General features: G+C 41.1%; 2 protein-coding genes across 2 annotated transcripts in view; one reads left to right on the forward strand and one right to left on the reverse strand.

Moving 5' to 3' along the window:
- The window catches only part of frem3 (Fras1 related extracellular matrix 3), a 29,358-nt gene extending 20,701 nt beyond the window's left edge, over positions 1-8,657 (forward strand). Inside the window, exons 7-24 of the mRNA XM_020628887.3 lie at positions 416-565; positions 668-877; positions 990-1,187; positions 1,273-1,437; positions 1,684-1,866; positions 1,975-2,105; positions 3,098-3,256; positions 3,355-3,658; positions 3,750-3,881; positions 3,978-4,309; positions 5,047-5,239; positions 5,331-5,435; positions 5,746-5,873; positions 5,976-6,110; positions 6,490-6,616; positions 6,734-6,921; positions 7,015-7,161; positions 7,244-8,657. Of these exons, the coding sequence (XP_020484543.2) occupies positions 416-565; positions 668-877; positions 990-1,187; positions 1,273-1,437; positions 1,684-1,866; positions 1,975-2,105; positions 3,098-3,256; positions 3,355-3,658; positions 3,750-3,881; positions 3,978-4,309; positions 5,047-5,239; positions 5,331-5,435; positions 5,746-5,873; positions 5,976-6,110; positions 6,490-6,616; positions 6,734-6,921; positions 7,015-7,161; positions 7,244-7,804 (3,548 nt within the window). The 3' untranslated portion in view covers positions 7,805-8,657. The remainder of the gene's footprint in view (positions 1-415; positions 566-667; positions 878-989; positions 1,188-1,272; positions 1,438-1,683; positions 1,867-1,974; positions 2,106-3,097; positions 3,257-3,354; positions 3,659-3,749; positions 3,882-3,977; positions 4,310-5,046; positions 5,240-5,330; positions 5,436-5,745; positions 5,874-5,975; positions 6,111-6,489; positions 6,617-6,733; positions 6,922-7,014; positions 7,162-7,243) is intronic.
- Positions 8,658-8,839: 182 nt separating this feature from the next.
- On the reverse strand, positions 8,840-17,455 carry smarca5 (SWI/SNF related, matrix associated, actin dependent regulator of chromatin, subfamily a, member 5). Its single transcript, XM_020628889.3, has 24 exons — positions 17,194-17,455; positions 15,420-15,542; positions 15,160-15,326; positions 14,969-15,069; positions 14,772-14,872; positions 14,465-14,644; positions 13,750-13,905; positions 13,522-13,653; positions 13,330-13,398; positions 13,113-13,222; positions 12,753-12,979; positions 12,513-12,634; positions 12,270-12,422; positions 12,007-12,139; positions 11,742-11,890; positions 11,500-11,622; positions 11,133-11,240; positions 10,910-11,023; positions 10,686-10,808; positions 10,438-10,570; positions 10,214-10,332; positions 9,877-10,089; positions 9,664-9,774; positions 8,840-9,311 (listed from the first exon to the last, which is right to left on the reverse strand). The coding sequence occupies exons 1-24, from the start codon at positions 17,263-17,265 to the stop codon at positions 9,246-9,248; spliced, it is 3,105 nt and encodes a 1,034-aa protein (XP_020484545.1). The 5' UTR covers positions 17,266-17,455; the 3' UTR covers positions 8,840-9,245.
- Between the last annotated feature and the right edge of the window lie 1,222 nt (positions 17,456-18,677).

Consider the following 18,677-nt stretch of genomic DNA (forward strand, 5'->3'; position numbering starts at 1 on the left):
TTCAGTTGATCTCTAAGCGAATTGGCTGGACACTGTGTGATGAAAACCCTCTTTATACAGAAGTGAGGACAGATGAGTCTGAATTCTTGCCCTCTGCCTTTGCAAAGTAGACGGTTGCCTCTCTGTCTCTGTCTCTGCCAGCCTTACCACACTGCTTATCAGCAGGTCTATCATCAGAAACAGGGAACATCCCTTCAAAAGAGCAACTTACAGTGGGCGCACACAAACAAGCACCTTATTATTCAGGTGTATCCTCAGCCCTTTGGCGTAGAGTTCAGACAGAGCTGTCTGGATTTAGATAAGTGGGGAAAGAAGGTTAGAAAGGAGAACAGGATAAGAGGCATGACAGCTCTCTTCCTGTGCTAAATCAGAAAGCAGAAATCATGTATATTCTTATCATTCCCATTTCCCACAGAGCCTTCCTTGTATTTTGGGGAGCCTGAGTATGTCGTGGATGAGAGTTCAGGCTACGTTGAGGTAAAGGTCTGGAGGACAGGAACAGACCTGTCCAAGACTGCTACCGTCACTGTCCGCTCCAGGAAGAGTGATCCTGTTTCTGCAGAAGGTAAAATCAGCAGTTTAAAATGAACAGCAGCATTAATTTTTATTATTTTTTTTGTATTTTTTTGCATCAAAGGGTGAACATGGTCTCTTCACTATCTTGCAGCTGGATTAGATTACGTCGGCATCAGTCGCAACCTGGATTTTGCTCCTGGAGTGACGATGCAGACGTTCAGAGTGACCATCCTTGATGATCTGGGTCAGCCCGAGCTAGAGGGGCCTGAGACCTTTGACCTCGTGTTAAGGATGCCCATGAATGCTGTGCTGGGAGAACCAAGCAAGACAATCATCACCATCAATGATACATTCACTGACTGTGAGTGTCAAACACATGAAAAAAAAAACCTGAATAAGCAGGGAATGTCCTTTAGAGCAACGTCTTTCAAAGAAGTGGGACTATTGTAATATTTTCAATAATGTCTTTACAGTGCCAAAGGTCCAGTTTAAAGAAGGAAGCTACAAAGTGGATGAGTCTGAAGGGGAGGTAACAGCCATAGTGTACCGCAGTGGAGACATCAACCTCAGGTCCACAGTGCGCTGTTACACCCGCCAAGGCTCTGCTCAGGTCATGATGGACTACAGTGAAAGACCCAATACTGAGGCATCAGTCATCACTTTCCTGCCAGGTGCGAAGTCCCTCTTCACCTTAATCGCCCCGCTCCTTTAAATCTTGATCACACTCACCTAAGCATCTTAACCATTTGTCTCCAGGTGAAACAGAGAAGCCGTGTGTGGTTAGCCTGATGGATGACTCAGTGCATGAAGAGGATGAGGAGTTTAGACTTGTCTTGGGAACTCCAAAGAGCAAGTCTCCATATGGTGCATCCATTGGGGAGCAGAAAGAGGCGCTGGTCACAGTCACAGATGAGAAAGACAGTACGTACTTCATCAACATGAATCGAAACATTGAACTATTGTGAAACTTTGCAATACAAAAGCAAAAATAATTCAAACAACCTTTAAAAATAGACTGAAAATAAGAACCTATTTCCAACAATGTTAAATATTTAATATTAATAACAATTAATTTGTTAACTGTATGACACTTGTTCTTGTTTCTATGTAAGGCTAAGAAGAGGCATGTCTAAGGCATTTTCATGTGCGTTTTATTTCTTCTTCTAGAACCCATTATCCGTTTCTCTGAGATCAAGTACAGTGTGCGTGAACCTCAGATTAAAGGGGATGTTGCGATAGTGAAGATTCCCATCCTGCGTGTTGGAGACTCCTCAAAGGTCTCAGTTGTAAGAGTGCACACCAAGGACGGATCTGCAACCTCTGGAGAAGACTACAACCCGCTGTCAGAGGGTAAGAACGTGGTTTTGTGGCTACACAGTGACACAATTGTGCGCCTTGGTTGAAAAATGTTGTTGTATGTTTCTGATCATCTCCCATTTCATTGTCTCTTTGACTAAGATGTTGAGTTCAAGGAAGGCGAGAAGGAACACTTTGTGGAGATTGAGATCCTATATGACGGTCAGAGAGAGATGAGAGAGGCCTTCACTGTGCACATGAAGTCTGATGACAACATGGTGGCTGAAATACAGGTGACACAAAGGGCACAAGGTCACACACACACACAAACAAATATAAACCAGTAGCAAGACCTATGTGTGCACACATACAGTACAGTGCTGCATACCTACACACGTGAGCATGCGCTGTGTTAAAATAGCCAAGCAGCAGCTGGCGGTGCTGTCAGCGCCCCCCCAACCAAAGAGTCTTATTAAAAGCTTTTCCCCATGGAGTGAGATGCTGAAGGGAATGTCCCAGCAGAGGCAAACAGTAGACAAATCTATAAACAGAACTGTGCCATTCTACCCATATACTCCACATCAGGCATGCACTGATCATGTGACGGATCCAAATTCATAAAAGTAGCTAACTAAATTTTGTTAATTAATTTTTTTAAAGCGTTTATACACCTTTAAATTTGTCTTGAAGTAATTTTGTTAACAGACTATGTATATAAATTCAGAATCTGTTGGCAAAGGTAGTATTTGGTGAAGCATTATGCTTTCATATTTTAGTCTAAGTAGTACCACCCTCTAACCTCCATGCTGAGGGCAAAAAGGCAGAACCCATTGGCAGTTATACAAAATCAGAACCACTTGGCTGTCATTTCACAACAGTTATGCTTTTTTCACTGATCTCTTAGAACAGATATCTGTAAATGAGTCAAATAATAATCCAGTTATAGAACATGTCTCATAAGTCTAACTCATTTCTCGGGTCTCAAGTTATGAGTCAGACTGTACACAATAACAGGCCAAAAGAAAAATAAATCCTGGCCCAGGTATCCTGGAAAATGTGCTGCTGTTCCCAGAGGCTTTATCATTATCTTACAGTAGTTTATGATTTCAGAGATTGGTCTTGAAGTAACAGTAATTCCTCTGGAATCAAATGGGTTATGTCTTTGTCGGAACACTTGCATAAACCTCAACTTCCTTGGCAGGGGAATTTAATGGACTCTGTGACAGATTGATTTAAACTTTTTTAAAGTTTTAACCATCTAACTTGCCTTTCCTCTTCTTGATAGATGAACAAGGCCATTGTGTACATTGAAGAAATGGACAGTGTGGCAGATGTTACCTTCCCCGCTGTGCCTCGGGTGGTCTCCCTGCTCATGTATGATGACACAGTTAAAACCAAAGAAAAGCCCAACCCTGCCAATGGATACCCTGTTGTGTGTGTGACGGTAAGTTTGAGCTTCTTCTGCTTTTGAGAAACACGCAAACACGCAAAAATCCACATTTCTTTATTTATAGTTTTCTTCTACCTTTGCGCTTCTTTCAGGCTTGCAACCCCAAGTACCATGACTTTGACAAAACTGGTTCCATCTGCTCTGCGGAGAACATCAACGACACTCTCACTCAGTATCGCTGGCTTGTCAGCGCACCAACTGGGTCAGATGGAGTGACCAGCCCCATGAGGGAGGTGGATACCAATACTTTCTTCACTAACACCAAGTCCATCACTTTGGATTCAATCTACTTCCAGGCCGGTTCAAGAGTTCAATGTGCAGCAAGAGCCTTCAATGCTAATGGAGACGCCGGCCTGGAGCTGTCCAGCCCGATTTCTGTGATCAGCAAGGAGGAAGGTAGGTGAAAGATTAATGAAACGTGGAAGGCGGCAAATATTTACACTTGGTATAGAGTTCCTTGGTTTGAATAGCATAAAACTCTTTGCAGGTATGTGTCAGCCTCGTGTCCAAGGCACTGTTGGAGCTGAGCCTTTCTCTGCCAAGATCCGCTACACTGGTCCTGATGACCCAGACTTTCCCAACCTGATCAAACTGACTGTCAACATGCCTCACATGGATGGTGAGCAGCAAGCACTAATTGCAACCTTGGCTCTAGTCATTATTGTTTAGAAACCTAAAGGCCAAAGAAAATTAACAAGATTTCCACACTTAACAGGCATGTTACCAGTGATCTCCACAAGACCTATGTCCAACTTTGAGCTCACCCTGAGCCCAGATGGCACCCGTGTTGGCAATCATCGCTGCTCCAACTTGCTCGACTTCAATGAGATCCAAACAGGATATGGCTTTATCACGGATGCAACAAAGAACCCTGAAATCATTGGCGAGACTTCACCCTACCAGTACAGCACTCCTATGCGCTCAGCCAACTCTCTGCGCTTCTACAGGAACCTCAACTTAGAGGCTTGTCTCTGGGAATTCACTAGCTACTACGACATGTCAGAGCTGCTGAATGACTGTGGAGGCTCCATTGGCACTGATGGACAGGTAGAACACACAAACAAGCAAAAGCACAGATAATCTAACTTCTAAATGCCCCGACCCATCAGCATTTAGTGATCAGTGAATTCACCCCAAAGCTTCAAGTTATTCTTTCTAATCTCTAACAGCAAGTCCAACTTTGAGGAACTTGACAAACGCGCATAAACCATTGGCCAGTTGTAAATTGTGTTTACAGCACTGGTCCAAAGTGGAGGATGATCTTGAAGCCGAGTAGGAAGCAGCCTAGCTATTTTAGAGGGCTTTTTGTACAATCCAACGAAAATTCTTGGGATGAAATGATTCAGTAGTGAAAAAACAACAACCATGGAGCTATTTTGACTGATAGCATTAGTATGTTTCCTGCTGGCTAGGCGAGCTTGCCAGTCACAAAAATAATCAAACGAACCAGTAAATTAAAGTTAACATGCTACCACAGAAAATTTCCCTGATTCTCTATTATAAGAAAACTAATATTACATGTAGTACAATTCCAGAAGGCTAGCACAAAGACAATAGAAAGAAGTAAAACTTTTGGGACATATAAGCATGTCCCTGGCTAGCTAACAGTAGATCTCCAATTATACTTGCACTGAGTCAGTTGTCATCAAGTATGTCTAACCATGAGTTTAACAACATAGATGAATTCACAGACGATCTGTTTGGCATGAACAAGCCTTTAAACTCATAGAGATACTAATCTGCCTACTTTTGCATTGATAATGTCTGAATTTTCTCTTTTATAGGTGCTGAACTTGGTCCAATCCTACGTCACCCTGCGAGTTCCCCTGTTTGTGTCTTACGTCTTCCACTCTCCGGTGGCTGTGGGAGGCTGGCAACACTTTGACCTGCAGTCAGAGCTCAAACTCACCTTTGTGTATGATACTGCAATTTTGTGGCAGGATGGCATTGGCTCCCCACCTGAGGCTGAGCTACAAGGTATATACTGAGACTCCTGCTGCTTACTGTGGATGCTTACAGAAGGATCCATATGTGAAACTTTGTTAAATATTTTTCTCTGTTCTCGCAGGAGCCATGTACCCAACCAGCATGCGTATAAATGAGGAGGGGCGCCTGGTGGTCAATTTCAAGACAGAGGCTCGCTTCAGGGGACAGTTTGTTATGTCTCATCAAGGTAGGAAGTCGACACCCACACACACTTAAACAGACATATAATTTAAACCCATCCAGTGTGGTCATACTAAAAAGCAACCTCCTATTAGACAATCCTTATGCCTACATCATCTCCTCTGTTTTTGGAGTCCCATAATAAGGGTAATTCCTGTGTGAAAGTGAATAATGTAATTTCATCTAATGTCAAAATGACCATGCAGAGTTAGGTAGCTACTGGCACAAACAATGTAGAGGTCAATCTATGTATAGTTAGTTCTGGTTCAGAAAAAACGCGACTGAAGAGATTTATGACTTTCTATGTTTGTTTTCAGGGACCAGCGTGTCATCCATGGTGATGTGTGCTGACCACCCTGGGCTGACGTTTACTCTTGCCCTGGTCAGGACTGAGCCTACTTACAACCAGCCCATGCAGCAGTGGAGTTTTGTCTCAGACTTTGCCGTAAGGAAATAGGCAATCTAAACTTTCAAGTTATTGTGATGAATGATAAAAGAGGTTTTGGACGGTCAGAACATTTTCCCTGTATTTTGGTGTGACTTGTAGGTGCGAGACTACTCTGGGACCTACACAGTGAAGATGATCCCCTGCATTGCATCACCAAATGGGGAGTTCAGCATCCCTCCTGTGTGCCACCCAAGAGAGCCCCTTACATTTGACATGGACATTCGCTTCCAGCAGGTCAGTCTTGATAATTCTCTCACACTATTAAGCTGTCAGGATCAACCTATTATTACAGATTGACTTCTCTAAGATGACATGGTAAAACTGTCATCTTAACAATCATTGAGACTTCAAATGTTGTTTTCAATTGCTTCTTCTACTAGTCGATACATTTCTTTCATTTAAACATTTGAAAACAACTTTCAATTAATCAGTCGAGAAAGGTTAATTTACATGAAAACATAAAGTTTCCCAGGAAGTTTTAACATTTTCTCAGGTAGATTCTAAAGGTAGATTCTCAATACATTTACCAGTACTACAAAACTAGTTAACATGGGTGTTTTCACAAAAACCAAGGAACCATTTTGTCTATGGTAACCTTCTTTCTGTGTTCCAGGTGAGCGACCCAGTGGCAGCTGAGTTTAGCCTCAACACTCAGATGTTCTTGCTGTCCAAGAAAGAGTTGTGGTTGTCAGATGGCTCCATGGGCTTCGGAGAAGGGACTGATGCTGCTTTTTCGGATGGTACTACAACACTGCCACCTGATGGATTTTAGTAAACATTACAGCTTAAAACCATACACCCTCTAGTTATCCCATGATATAGTCCCACTTAACCATTTTATCTACTCCTTGCTTCAGGCTCCCCTATCTATGGTCGCGTGATGGTGGACCCAGTTCAGAACCTTGGTGACTCCTTCTCCTGCAGTATTGAGAAAGTCTTCCTCTGCACTGGAGCAGATGGCTACGTCCCCAAGTACAACCCCACTAACAAGGAGTATGGCTGTCTGGCAGATGCTCCATCACTGCTCTACAGATTCAAGATCCTCGTAAGATGGAACAAATGAACATGATCTTTTGAGGATATCTTAGGGGCATAAAGAAGAATGAAACAGATCTGATGTGTGTTTTTTCTTCTTCAGGACAAAGCCCAGCCAGAGACTCAAGCCTCAGCATTTGGTGATGTTTCCTTTAAGGCCACCCTGGCTCAAGACACTCCTGGAGGTCTGCCATTAGTCAGACAACCAGGATCAGATGGTTTCACACTCTCCTCATCTCCACTTTTCCAGGTTTGTATGATTTTTAAAATAGGGTTTATTGATGTAACGCGTAAACACATACAAACCAGTAACCATGTGTTTTCTTCTGCAGGTGGCCGCTGGTCGAGAATGGTTCATCCACACTATTTACACAGTCCGCTCCCGACAAAATGCAAATCGCAATATCGGAAAGCGCAGTGTGGAGTACCTGCATCACAGCATGTCTTCTGTTGAGCAGCCTGAGACCTCCATAACAGCCACTAATCGCCACCGCCGTGCCGCCCCTGCTATCTCTAGTTCTTCTGTTATCCAGGACATTGGTGTCGAAAACAACCGGGGTACCAACATCCAACACATTGCCCTGGACAGAGCTGACCGGATGGTGGTCAACCAGCGCCAGCCCTGGTCCCCTCAAAGTGGCCCCCTCCTGGACCGCCCCCTGCTGGAGAGTTCTGGCAGAGAGCCGGTGGACACCTCCACCATTCCCATGTTAGTGGGCCTCGCAGGTCTGATCCTCCTCATCTGCCTCATAGCCACCATTGTCATACTGCTGTTGCGGCGCAAGAAGAGGGAAAAGAAGATCCAGTTGCCACCTTACACCACCTCCTCCTCATCTGCCTACAGCCAAGGCTCAGCAAGTATGTGGGGCAGCTCAGACAACTCTGAGGTCTAGATGTGGTCCCCATCCACCCCCTATTAAAAAAAAAAGACTATGATAGTCTCCTCCACCTTTGTGCCTTCGAAGCCCAACTTTAGTAGCACTGAATAGCGCCCAGTACAACCTGTGGACAGCACAATATGTCAGAGCTTTGGGCCTAAATGCAAAAATGCACCAGTTTACAGAGGTTCACTGATCTCTGATTAAGGTTAGTTCTTGCTCTTAAGTACTGTAGGTTCTTTTTGCAATCTATTATGATTCATGGATGTATGTGAAAGACCCTTAAAATGTTTCACCTGCTCTAAAGGTTGACAAGTTGTAAAAAATCTTGCTATATCAGTTTGCAAATGCATGAAAATCCCAGTTAAGAAAATGCAAGTATTTCAGTAAATAGCAATTTTGTTTGAATTTCATGAAGAAAATACTTTTCTATTTTTCTCTCCGTTAAAATTAGTTTACCAAGTGTTTTTATTACAGAAATGTAATGCTTTGTTTTTGCCAAGTAGAGGAAAATGTACTGAATGTTGGTTGACCTAAATGAATGATTAAGTGAGGAATTCTTTTTTTTTTAGTAGATACTGTTGTGCTCTAGAGAGCCTGCAGTATACATACCCACTGCTGAGTAAATATACCAATATAGGGTCATTGAAAGGGATTGTAAGTCATTTAAGTTTATTTTTAGAACGCAAAACTTTTCCTTGTTTTTTTAACCTTTTATAGGTCACTGTAGTCAAAATCAAATGCAAAACTCTGTGTACATATCAATGTGGGACTATGAGAAATGGTATTATTACACCCTGGTTAAACTTGAAAAATGTCTTTCTGGATTGTTAATTCAAGTCCTAAAAACAAAAACAAAAAAAAACAAGTACAGTTAAAGTTATATTTCCATCTCCTGCAGCTGACAGTATATTTTAATGTGCCAAGTGTTAGTGGACTTCCATGGCTTATTCATTTGTGTCAAGAGTTAGGATGTATTTACACTTCAACTGCCAAATATAAATGTCTTTTTTTGAATCGGTGTCTTACTTACTGGAGTGTACACATATTAAAAAAAAGAAGTTTATTTATGATGTTCAAAATGACATTTTCTACTTCACATAGGAAGATAAAAGAACAAAAAACAGTCTTCAAAATAAAAAGGGTACATCTTGTATAGAGCAATGGAATGTGGTACAACCAACAGGCATAAATACACGTATTTCAATTTAGTACTAGTAAAAAAAGAAAGAAAAAGACTAGCAAACAAACTAAACCAGCACAGCTGCAGCATTCGGTTAAGTGACAACAAGGCAGGCTTGTAATGGAGCACTTCCTAAACCTAATACAATGAGTTCAGTCCATCGGAGGGTTTTACACAGTACACTATCGCAGCCTGTGAAACAAACACTAGGACTAACCATACCAGAGCTGGCTGTCACTCTCTGTATTCAGTAGATTCAAGTTGTCAACAGCTTCACAACTTCAGCTTTTTTCTCCGTCCACGACCATCTGGAGTTCCCTCTGACTTCCGTTTCTGGGCCTGAGTAGAGGAAAAATAATTAGCAGGATAAACTTCAAAAGCGGTGAAATAAAACTAAACTCCTTTCAGACAAAGATGGGGATGTGAAGGTAACCTTTCTACTTAGTTTGATTTTCTGAATGTGTCCATATCAGAGTAAATCAGACAACAATATTTAAATATTAAAAAGGCCAAACGTTTCAGGGTAAATTTGTAGTCTATACAATGTTTCTGATTTGGAAAGGTAATTGCAACTTTAGACAGAAAGAAATTCAGGGACAACTCAACATTTGAGAACTCAATGGTAGGTATCACACATCTTGTCATTCTATCTTTGGCCCTAGATCAAATATGAACCAAGGTAGCAACTTACTGAGCTGGTTTTTGGGCCCCGTTTCTTTTTCTCAGCCTTCTCTCTCTCCTCCAGCTCCATGTTCTCTCTCTCGATCAGTGTGATCAGGGTGTTGCATCGCCTCTGAAGCTCCTAAACTCACACCAAACATATTTTTGATTGTTAGGCATTTTTGTACACATTATGCAGAAAAAGAATTAAAAGAAGATGGTACATAAGAAGTTTAAGATTTACCATGGCAGTCCTAGATTTGAGGAACCAGTCGAAGCGGAACTGCGGTGAGTTGCGGATGCACTGACGTAGCTCGTCATACACGCTCTCCTTGTCGAAGCCCAGCTTGTGAAGCATACAGATGAGGAAACGGTCTTCCTCCTCTGTGTAGTTCTTGCCTTTGTTGGTGCCATAGGAGATACGCAGCTGATGAAACGGAGCCTTGTAGCGACCAATCTGGGCACAGCAGAGAAACCATTTATGAATCATGATGAGATCAGTAAAACATAACTTAATGAGATAAAGTTAACTAGGTAGTTTAAACAAGAAATTAATACCAAAATGTTTGACAGGAAGTTACCTTTGAGTCAAGTGCTTTCTTAATGCTAATCCTCCTCTGGATTCTGGCCTCTCCTCTCTCTATTTGGGCCATGATCTTCTCGATGTCCTGCAGCTCATTGCAGCGCTCCCAGAAAACAGCTAGAGGAACAAACACAAACAGAGAATCACTTAATATGCACAGAAGTAAAACTTTAGTAAAAAAAAAAAAAAAAAAAAAAAAGGAAATATAAATCAAGTCATTACCAGAATATTCCATCACTTCCTCTGGAGTCTTTCCCTCGACCTCTCTGGCGATGTTCTCAATATCATCTCTTCCCCACTTCTCATTGGCTTTGATGAACTGGTTGAAGTCACGTTTGTTCCAGATAGTAAATCCCTTTAATGGAGGGAAAGTTGATCAACATATGCATATTGAAGAGCTAGACATGGCATGTTTAATTTTGACATGTGGCCCATTGTGAAGTGATTGCATTTAGCAGGATATGGCCTACCTGTTGTAGCAGGTTCTCCTTCTCCTCTAGCTCCTCCTCTGTGAGAGCCTCGGCCTCATCAATCTTAGCCTGCTCTTCTTTCTGGGCCTGGGCTGAATTTGGCAGTTCTGGATTACGTGGAACCTTAAGGGGCACAAACACAAACTGACATTGCTAAATCCATTCCTCTTCTAAAGATCAGTGGCAAATCACAAGTGTGTTTCCTTTTTGAAAGAACTGTAAACCTTGTAGCCTATGGTCTTTCTGTAGAAGAGAATTTCCTTTTCTAGAAGCTCAAAAAGACGAGGAGGGAAAAACTGGAAGTCCTGAACATTTGGCTGCTTGGGAGGACGAGGAGCCTGGAAGATTAAGTAAAAAAAAAAAGTTATGCCACAAGCAGAAAATTCCACATTCAGTTGGATTCATTACTTTTATCCCAACAGTGTGAGTATAGTAATATTTTCCTACCTTGGGTGCTTTTGGCTCACTGACTCTCAGAGCTTCTCTGAAGTATGCGTCCACTGCGTAATTGGCTTTCCTTTCTCTCTTGGGCGGCTCGATCCAGTTGGTAATGACCTGAGTGAAGCATCAAATATGGGAAACATGGAAAAGAAAAACAATTAGGACAGCACTCCAAAATTGTATTTTGATTGCAACACGAACGGTTCGCGCAGATGCTCTTCTTCAGCGTGTAACAGGAATTTTTCTCACACATGCACAGGTGCATGGAACATGGAAAAGACTTATAGGTGCATGGCTTTGGAATAAGTTCATTAGAAACAGTATAGTAAATAGTATTACTGTGTTGCAAATAGTTATTAATGTGAATAGTTACCTTTTTCTTCTCTCTATAATCTTCTCCTTCAAATGTGTACACACTGCTGTTCTCTGTGTCCATGGTGAAGTTTCTCAGAGTGCTCTCACCCAGTGAAGACAGTTTCTCCTTCATCTCCATTGTCTAGTAAATAACAAAGGGCAGAATTTTAACTTCATGGCAAATTTAAAAAAAAAAAACAAAAAAAAAAAAAAAAAAAAAAAAAACATTAGATTTGTTTTATATAAAGCATTCAGACTCACCTTCCTTTCACCTCTTTCCAAGATTTCATCAATGTCATCGTCCGTGATCTCGCTTTCTTTGGAAGCGAATACGTGTGTGGCACCGTGGCGAATGATGGACAGCATCTCATCTTTGCCCAGCTTGTTCGCACTGGGATCCACCAGTCTTCCTGTTAAACAAACAGAAGGCAACTTCGTGTTTTGCTCAACTCTTTAATCTTCAATTGATATTTCCGTAATGTGTCAATATAACATTTCTCTAGGAAGTCAGGGAATGATGAGATACCTTGCTGGATGACAATGGAGTCCAGGCGCAGTTTCATCTCGGCCCTCTCCACAATCCTCTCCTCCACTGTGTTTTCAGTGATGAAACGAAAGACGCGTACCTGCTTCTGCTGACCAATCCTGTGAGCTCGGTCCTGAAATATTCAGAATGAAGACAAAACTGATTAAGCCACTTGCATCTGAAGTTATACAGCACCAGAGCTACTTTTAGATGCTATGATCCTATTACAGCTATAAACTGAATAAGAAGTTCAGAGTACAAACCATGGCTTGAAGGTCGACTTGAGGGTTCCAGTCGGAGTCATACAAGATGACCACATCAGCTGTAGCCAAGTTGATACCCAGTCCTCCAGCTCTGGTGCTCAACATGAAGATGAACTTACAGCTGTTGGGCTCGTTGTATGCGTTGATAGAGATCTGAAAATACACACTTATTAATGAGGGTGACATTCATTTCACTCCACTGTAATCTGCCTCAACATCTCATCCCATACACAAGCACCATACCTGTCTCTCCTCGTGCGGCGTCTGGCCATCCAGGCGGCAGTAGCCGTAGTTCCTCCACATGCAGTAGTCCTCCAAGATGTCCAGCACCCTGGTCATCTGACTGAAGATGAGCACACGAGAACCTGGAAAGAAGGAAAGTTGGTCGCGTCAGTCAAAGGAGAGTTGAAAAAAAAAAAAAAGCAGCTGTGTCTCCTTGTTTTTCATTTCCCAAAAGAAAATCCATAGAGAACATCTACACACCCTGCTGCTTCATCTTGGGTAGCAGCTTGTCCAGCACTGCCATCTTGCCACTGTTTACCACCAGATGGAGGTCAGTGGTGTAGGGGGGACCGGGCTCAGCTCCGTCAAACAGGTACGGGTGGTTGCAACATTTCCTCAGCTGCATCAGAACATTGAGGAGACGCATCTTGTCCGTCTTACCCGCTGAGTTCAGGATGTCAATGTCCTTCATCAGAATCTTTGTGTACCTGATGAGTTGAGACATTGGTTTCTATTACACACTGGTGTAAACTGCGTAATGCCCTTAACAAATCAAACTGTATAGAATATAGAAGTTCAGAAATGAATGTATGAACTTCAAAAATAACCTAAGATACTTACCACTCTCGCTGCATTTTACTCAGTCCAACGTACATCTTGATCTCTTTCTTCGGAAGCAGAGTCTTTTCTACATCTGCTTTTATACGACGAAGCAAGAAAGGACGCAGTACCTACACGAAAAACAGCAGGTCAAACGATGCTTTAACCCAAAAAGAGTAACACACTTACAATTTAAAGAGTTTGGCAGGAAGCCGGGATGAGGATATTTAATACATACAGTGTGAAGACGCTCCACCAACTTCTGATCACCTAAGCAGTTGTTGGTGTCAAACCAAGAATCAAAGTCCTTTGGGCAAAAATATAATTAGTAACAGAATACAAAACAATCGTTTTCTTCATTTCAGAGAAGAATGCGAGCATGATTAAGGACCAAGCAGGTGTAGCGAAATTCCCTGTAGGGGATTCTTACCTCTGCTGAGTTGAAGACGTCAGGCAGCAGGAAGTTCAGCAGAGCCCACAGCTCATGCAGGTTGTTCTGCAGGGGTGTTCCAGTCAGCAGCAAACGATTGGTAGTCTTAAATTCTCGCACAATCTCTGAGAGCTAAGGGGAAGAAAGGGTATTGCATCATCAATAAAAATGTGCAGAACTAATTCTGACAAGTATAAATAACTATTTAAATATACTTCACTAACTAACCTTTGATTTTTCATTCTTGATCCTGTGGGCTTCATCAATGACCAGGTATCTCCAGTTGAACTTCTTGAACACTGCTTTTTCAATAATGAGCATCTCGTAGGATGTGACGCACACATCCCACTCTCCTGGCAGCAGCACATCTCTGATCAGGGCATTCTGAAATTGATGCAAAAATGACTACCTATTTGGCTTTCTGAGCCAACAAGAAACAGCCTTTCATCTAAAGAATATTTCTTGAATTTGCGCTGTTTGTCACAAGTTCAGTTTTAGGTGGACAACTACCACATAAACAAGAAATATCTTCCATTTGTGAAGCTTGTTAGTTGTAACTTAAGTGACCGATTTTCTACATCAAGAAGAACCTTTTGAGTAATGTTCACTACAAACCAGGGTACAAAATCAACATTTCTAATCAAGATATTTTGAATCGGGTTTAATGATATGATCCCAAACTAAATAAGTCAGTAAATCTTTGAACTGTTATACAAAACCCTTTATCCCAGCTGAAAGTGTACTATACTAATCATTAGCCAGATTGTAGGTCTACAAACCGCAAAGTTTGGATCACATCTAAAAAAGTATTTCTGCAGAAAAGCTGCAGCAAAATCCAAAACTAGGTCTTCTTTGCTTAGATTTGGCTGAAGATATAAAATCACTTAGACTATTTCCAATTACATTGTTTTCCAAAACAATTGGAAAACCTGACTCAGCATACCCTCTGTTCTCTGTCTCCGATCAGGCAGACTGCTCGAAGTGAAGGGACCCATCTCTTGAACTCATTCATCCAGTTGTAGAGGGTTGACTTGGGCACCAGCACCATGTGGGGACCGGGGATGTTTCTGTAGTGCTTCATGTATCCTAACAGGGAAATGGTTTGCAGAGTCTTCCCCAAACCCTGAGAAGCAGAAGAGCATGTGTTAGATGGTGCAACAGTGTAAAAATGTAGAATAAAAAAATTACAATCAAAGCACACGTCAGAAATCTTTCAATGTAGAGCCAAAAGTTTTGACCAAAACACTGACCATCTCATCAGCAAGGATACCGTTGATGCCATTCTCATACAAGGAGATGAGCCAATTTAGACCACGGACCTGATAGTCCCTCATTGTCCCTGATTTGACATCTAGATGAGAGGGAAAAAATAGCCAATCATTAGTTCATCTAATCATAGATATACGCAATAACTCTTAAACATGAATTAAAACAGGTGTCTGCTTACAGGAGGGAGAATCATCAAAGCGAGTGCACACATTGGTTGTCTTTGTGCTCTCACTCAGAAGCTCTTCATCCTCCTCTTGCTCTGTGCGACGGTGGCGGTTGCTGCCAAACACAGACACGAAACAATAAGTCAAACTCACAAGAGGAGTACACATCCTAAATTGAAATAAATCTGTGTGGGAGTGTACTCACTCTCCAGCAGACAAAAGGTTTTGTTTCTCGTCATTCTTGATCCGAGGGCGTCCAGGCTTCATCTTTAGGGGTGAGGTGGGGGTCTTCTGTGCAGATGGTTGGATAAAGTGAGCAAACAACTCTGTTTGCTTCAGCAGGTACTCAAATCTGTTGGTCCGGTCTGTTTGCTGCATAAACAGGGAGACAGTCTTGATTAACAACTTAATCAAAAAATGTATAAGCAAGCCATGTAACATAAGCAAAACAAAAGGTGTACTTACCACTTTCTCCTCATAACCAGGATTGGCTTCTTTAGCTTTGGGTGAGGAGGAGGATGCATCTTGTCCATCAGGACCTGCATCTGAAGACGACTCTTTTCCAGCATCTGAAGAATCAGACTTTTCCTGAGCAGCAAAAGAAAACATTGATGTTTTGGGGCTATTCTCTGTGTGTTCCAATAACAGCAAACCCAAAAAACAAACAAAAGAAAACACTACACTTATTCTAGGATACTCTCTGGACACACTCTATATTTGACATCACCGAAGCTCCTCTGTACAGAACATTTAACTAAGCTCTAGAGCAGGGGTCTCCAACAGGTAGCTCACAGGCAGGTTTTCAGTAGCTCGTCTGTATGTTTACAGACTGTGTAAAAAAAAAAAAAAAAAACTCTAACAACAATAAATGCACCTCTTCCAACTGTTCATATATTTGGCCCAGAAAAACAAGTGTAAAGTAGTAATGTTTTCTTGGACATTGATGTGAATTTTCAGCAACATACCTTACTATGTGGCACAATAAGAAGTGTAAAATGTTCATGTTTTTTTCTTGCACCTTGATGTGAAGTTAAGATTGTTGATAAGCATTGGCTTATTGCAATTTCAAATGTGTACAAACAGCAGCTTGATTCAGCTGATGTGTGCTACGCAAGTGATTTTATGCAAGTAGCTCTTGGCCACTTTCATTTTTTATAAATTAGCTCTCAGATGAAGAAATGTTGGAGACCCCTACTCTAGAGTTACACATTTTACTCCATTCTGCTATCAAAACTATTTTCATAGGAGGCCTAAAAAAATCAACCCCACATATATCGAAATGATCAAATCTGAACAAATGCAATTGCATTATTATTAATGATAAAACATTTTAGTTCGCCTTAAAGTAGGCCCATTCTTAATTTTGTGTGTAGCGGTGGTCCTTATCCAATTTTCCTGTAATTAAATGTTATTTATTCATGCTAAGCAGACTTGACTCTTATTCTCTTCTTGTCCTTCTGCTGATGTGACAACCTCCCCGCTTAGGATCAATACAGTTTGTTTGATGAATGGGCCTTGCACTAGAAATCACCTTTTATTTCCAAAGATTTAAGTCAAGTCAATCCAAAGTTGTTGTTTTTTTTTTTTTTATCCTAGTACAATTTTAAATATTTTCCTCTTATGTATTTATTTTAATATCTTGTTGCTTTTATGTGTCGTATTTTATTGTATTTAATTTTTATACATATATTTTTTTAAATTCTTATTGGTGTGCATTAGTCTCTCAATGATTTTATAAACTACTTTTTGTCAATAACTTTTCTGCACTTGGAACTGCAATTTAACTTGTCTGAAAGGTGCTGTATAAATAAAGTTTGACTGATTGATTGAAGGGGGGGGGGGGGGGTAAAGGTGCACGGAGACAGCCGCTGCATCATCCCTTCTCGGCCACAAAAAGCCAGAACTCCGTCCCACTGACAACAAAGGCGCAGATGGGACAGCTGAGCCGCGTTGCTGTCCCATACTAAGCTAATAGTATGAGCGCTTATGAAACAGGCTGGCCTTGTTGCTGCTGTGTGTTAGCTTCAGTCCAGACAGGATGAGACTGTTGTTGTGAGCTAGCCACCAGCTAACTAGCTCAACCAGCATTCACATTGACGAAGTGAACATTTAACGTGTCCGTGTAACACAAACTGGTTGTGAGGAGCTGAATGAGTCACAGATAAAGACTTTGAAGGTTTGTTTACGGTCTAAGCGACACCAAGAGAAGACAATACCCTTTTTTTGTTACCCATCTTACCTCCGCTCCTCCGGCTTCTTCACGTTCAGTCGGCTCTTCCCGCTGCTCCGCGCAGGTTTCGCTTTCAGACATTATTAACGATTCAGATGTTATTGTCCCGTTATTCGGTGCCGGTGTGTGTGTGTGTTCCCGGGTCAGAGTCCTTAAGGGTTTTTTTTCGACAACTTTCTCGCCGTGTATTAGAACTAACCGGTTGTTTATAATGAAAGACGCACCCGGTCGGTTACAGAAGCACGTTCGCGCTAGCAGTGTTTTCTGGAGCACCCGCGCTAACGTTACCCGGTCTATCGCGAGACTTTGTCATGCTGCCTTCAGGGACTGTTTGAAATTACCTCAAACTGTATACATGCCAAAAAAAATAAAATCCATTGATTTAACCCGTTTCAATGAACGCAATTATTTTTTTTCCCCTTTATGTGAAGTCACCGAATAATCAATCAGTTCATTATTGAATAAAGGTAGGGGAATATGACTTTGACTTTAGACTTTTTATAGACTTTAGACTTAATTGAATAGAGGAAGGGGACTACGAAGCAATAACAAATCCTCGCGCAGGCCAGCCATACATCAAACACATGCTTTTTCCTTTATAGACAGCTTGGACAACACAGAGCATTGCGGTTTGGTTGATTCACGCTTAGAAAACAAACAAATAAATAATACAAAATTGATATTAATGTATAACAAATAAATAATAAATAATTTACTGCATATACACTTGAAATAGGCTCATTTTATCAAATTCACACTGTATATAATGTAATAGCATGCATTAAAAATCCATAACAGCACGTTATGCTATGTTGATTGAGTTAAAAGACTGAAGTTATTTCAATTTCAAAAACAGTCATTGCCAAGTATGTTTTGTTTTAACCACATTTTTTTTTATCAACTTTTATTTAAAAAAAAATCCTAAACAACCATACCTTCTTAGTAAGTTGATCAAGTATAATGACTTATTCCTGCAAAGGATGTATCTTTGCTTTAGCCAATGTTCTAAATCCAGAGACTGTAAATGTTATGTTTAAACCCCTAAAATGTTAAAAGGTTCTCCCCAAATAGATTTCTTTTGTAATGGAAATTTTTGTTTACTGCAAAATTGTTATTCGACTGTGAATGTTCCAAGATGTTCATGTTCTGTTGTGTATATTTCTTTCCTATTTTTCCCCAATGTCTCTTTTGTCATATCTCATGTAATGCTTCTAATGTTCCTATTGTTCTGTTTTTTTACCACTGTAGAGCACTTTTAATTGCTCTATGTATGAATGGTGCTTTATAGATAAACTTGCCTTGCCTTATAGCAAAGTATAAAATAGCAAATTAAGAGTCCTTGGTAGAAGGGTTGTTAAATACACATCACGTTGCTGCTGAGCAATTAAATGAAAGCAGCAAGCAAGGGAAGACAAGCTCACACGACCAAACGGTCTTAGTCAGGTGAAAGTGGAAATTGTTGAATCAAATACATTTTTTGTGCAAAAGTTAAT

Source organism: Labrus bergylta, chromosome 1 (assembly GCF_963930695.1).
Source record: "Labrus bergylta chromosome 1, fLabBer1.1, whole genome shotgun sequence".
Taxonomy (NCBI): Eukaryota; Metazoa; Chordata; class Actinopteri; order Labriformes; family Labridae; genus Labrus; species Labrus bergylta.

What these genes read in the sequence shown, in the direction of transcription:
- smarca5 (XM_020628889.3), bottom strand. Translation starts at nt 17,265, where the DNA reads ATGTCTGAAAGCGAAACCTGCGCGGAGCAGCGGGAAGAGCCGACTGAA. An exon ending in TCGGAGACAGAGAACAGAGG is followed by an intron (nt 13,906 to 14,464) that starts GTATGCTGAGTC and finishes CATCAATTTCAG; the next exon opens with AATGCCCTGATCAGAGATGT. An exon ending in TCAAATCTAGGACTGCCATG is followed by an intron (nt 9,775 to 9,876) that starts GTAAATCTTAAA and finishes GTGTGAGTTTAG; the next exon opens with GAGCTTCAGAGGCGATGCAA.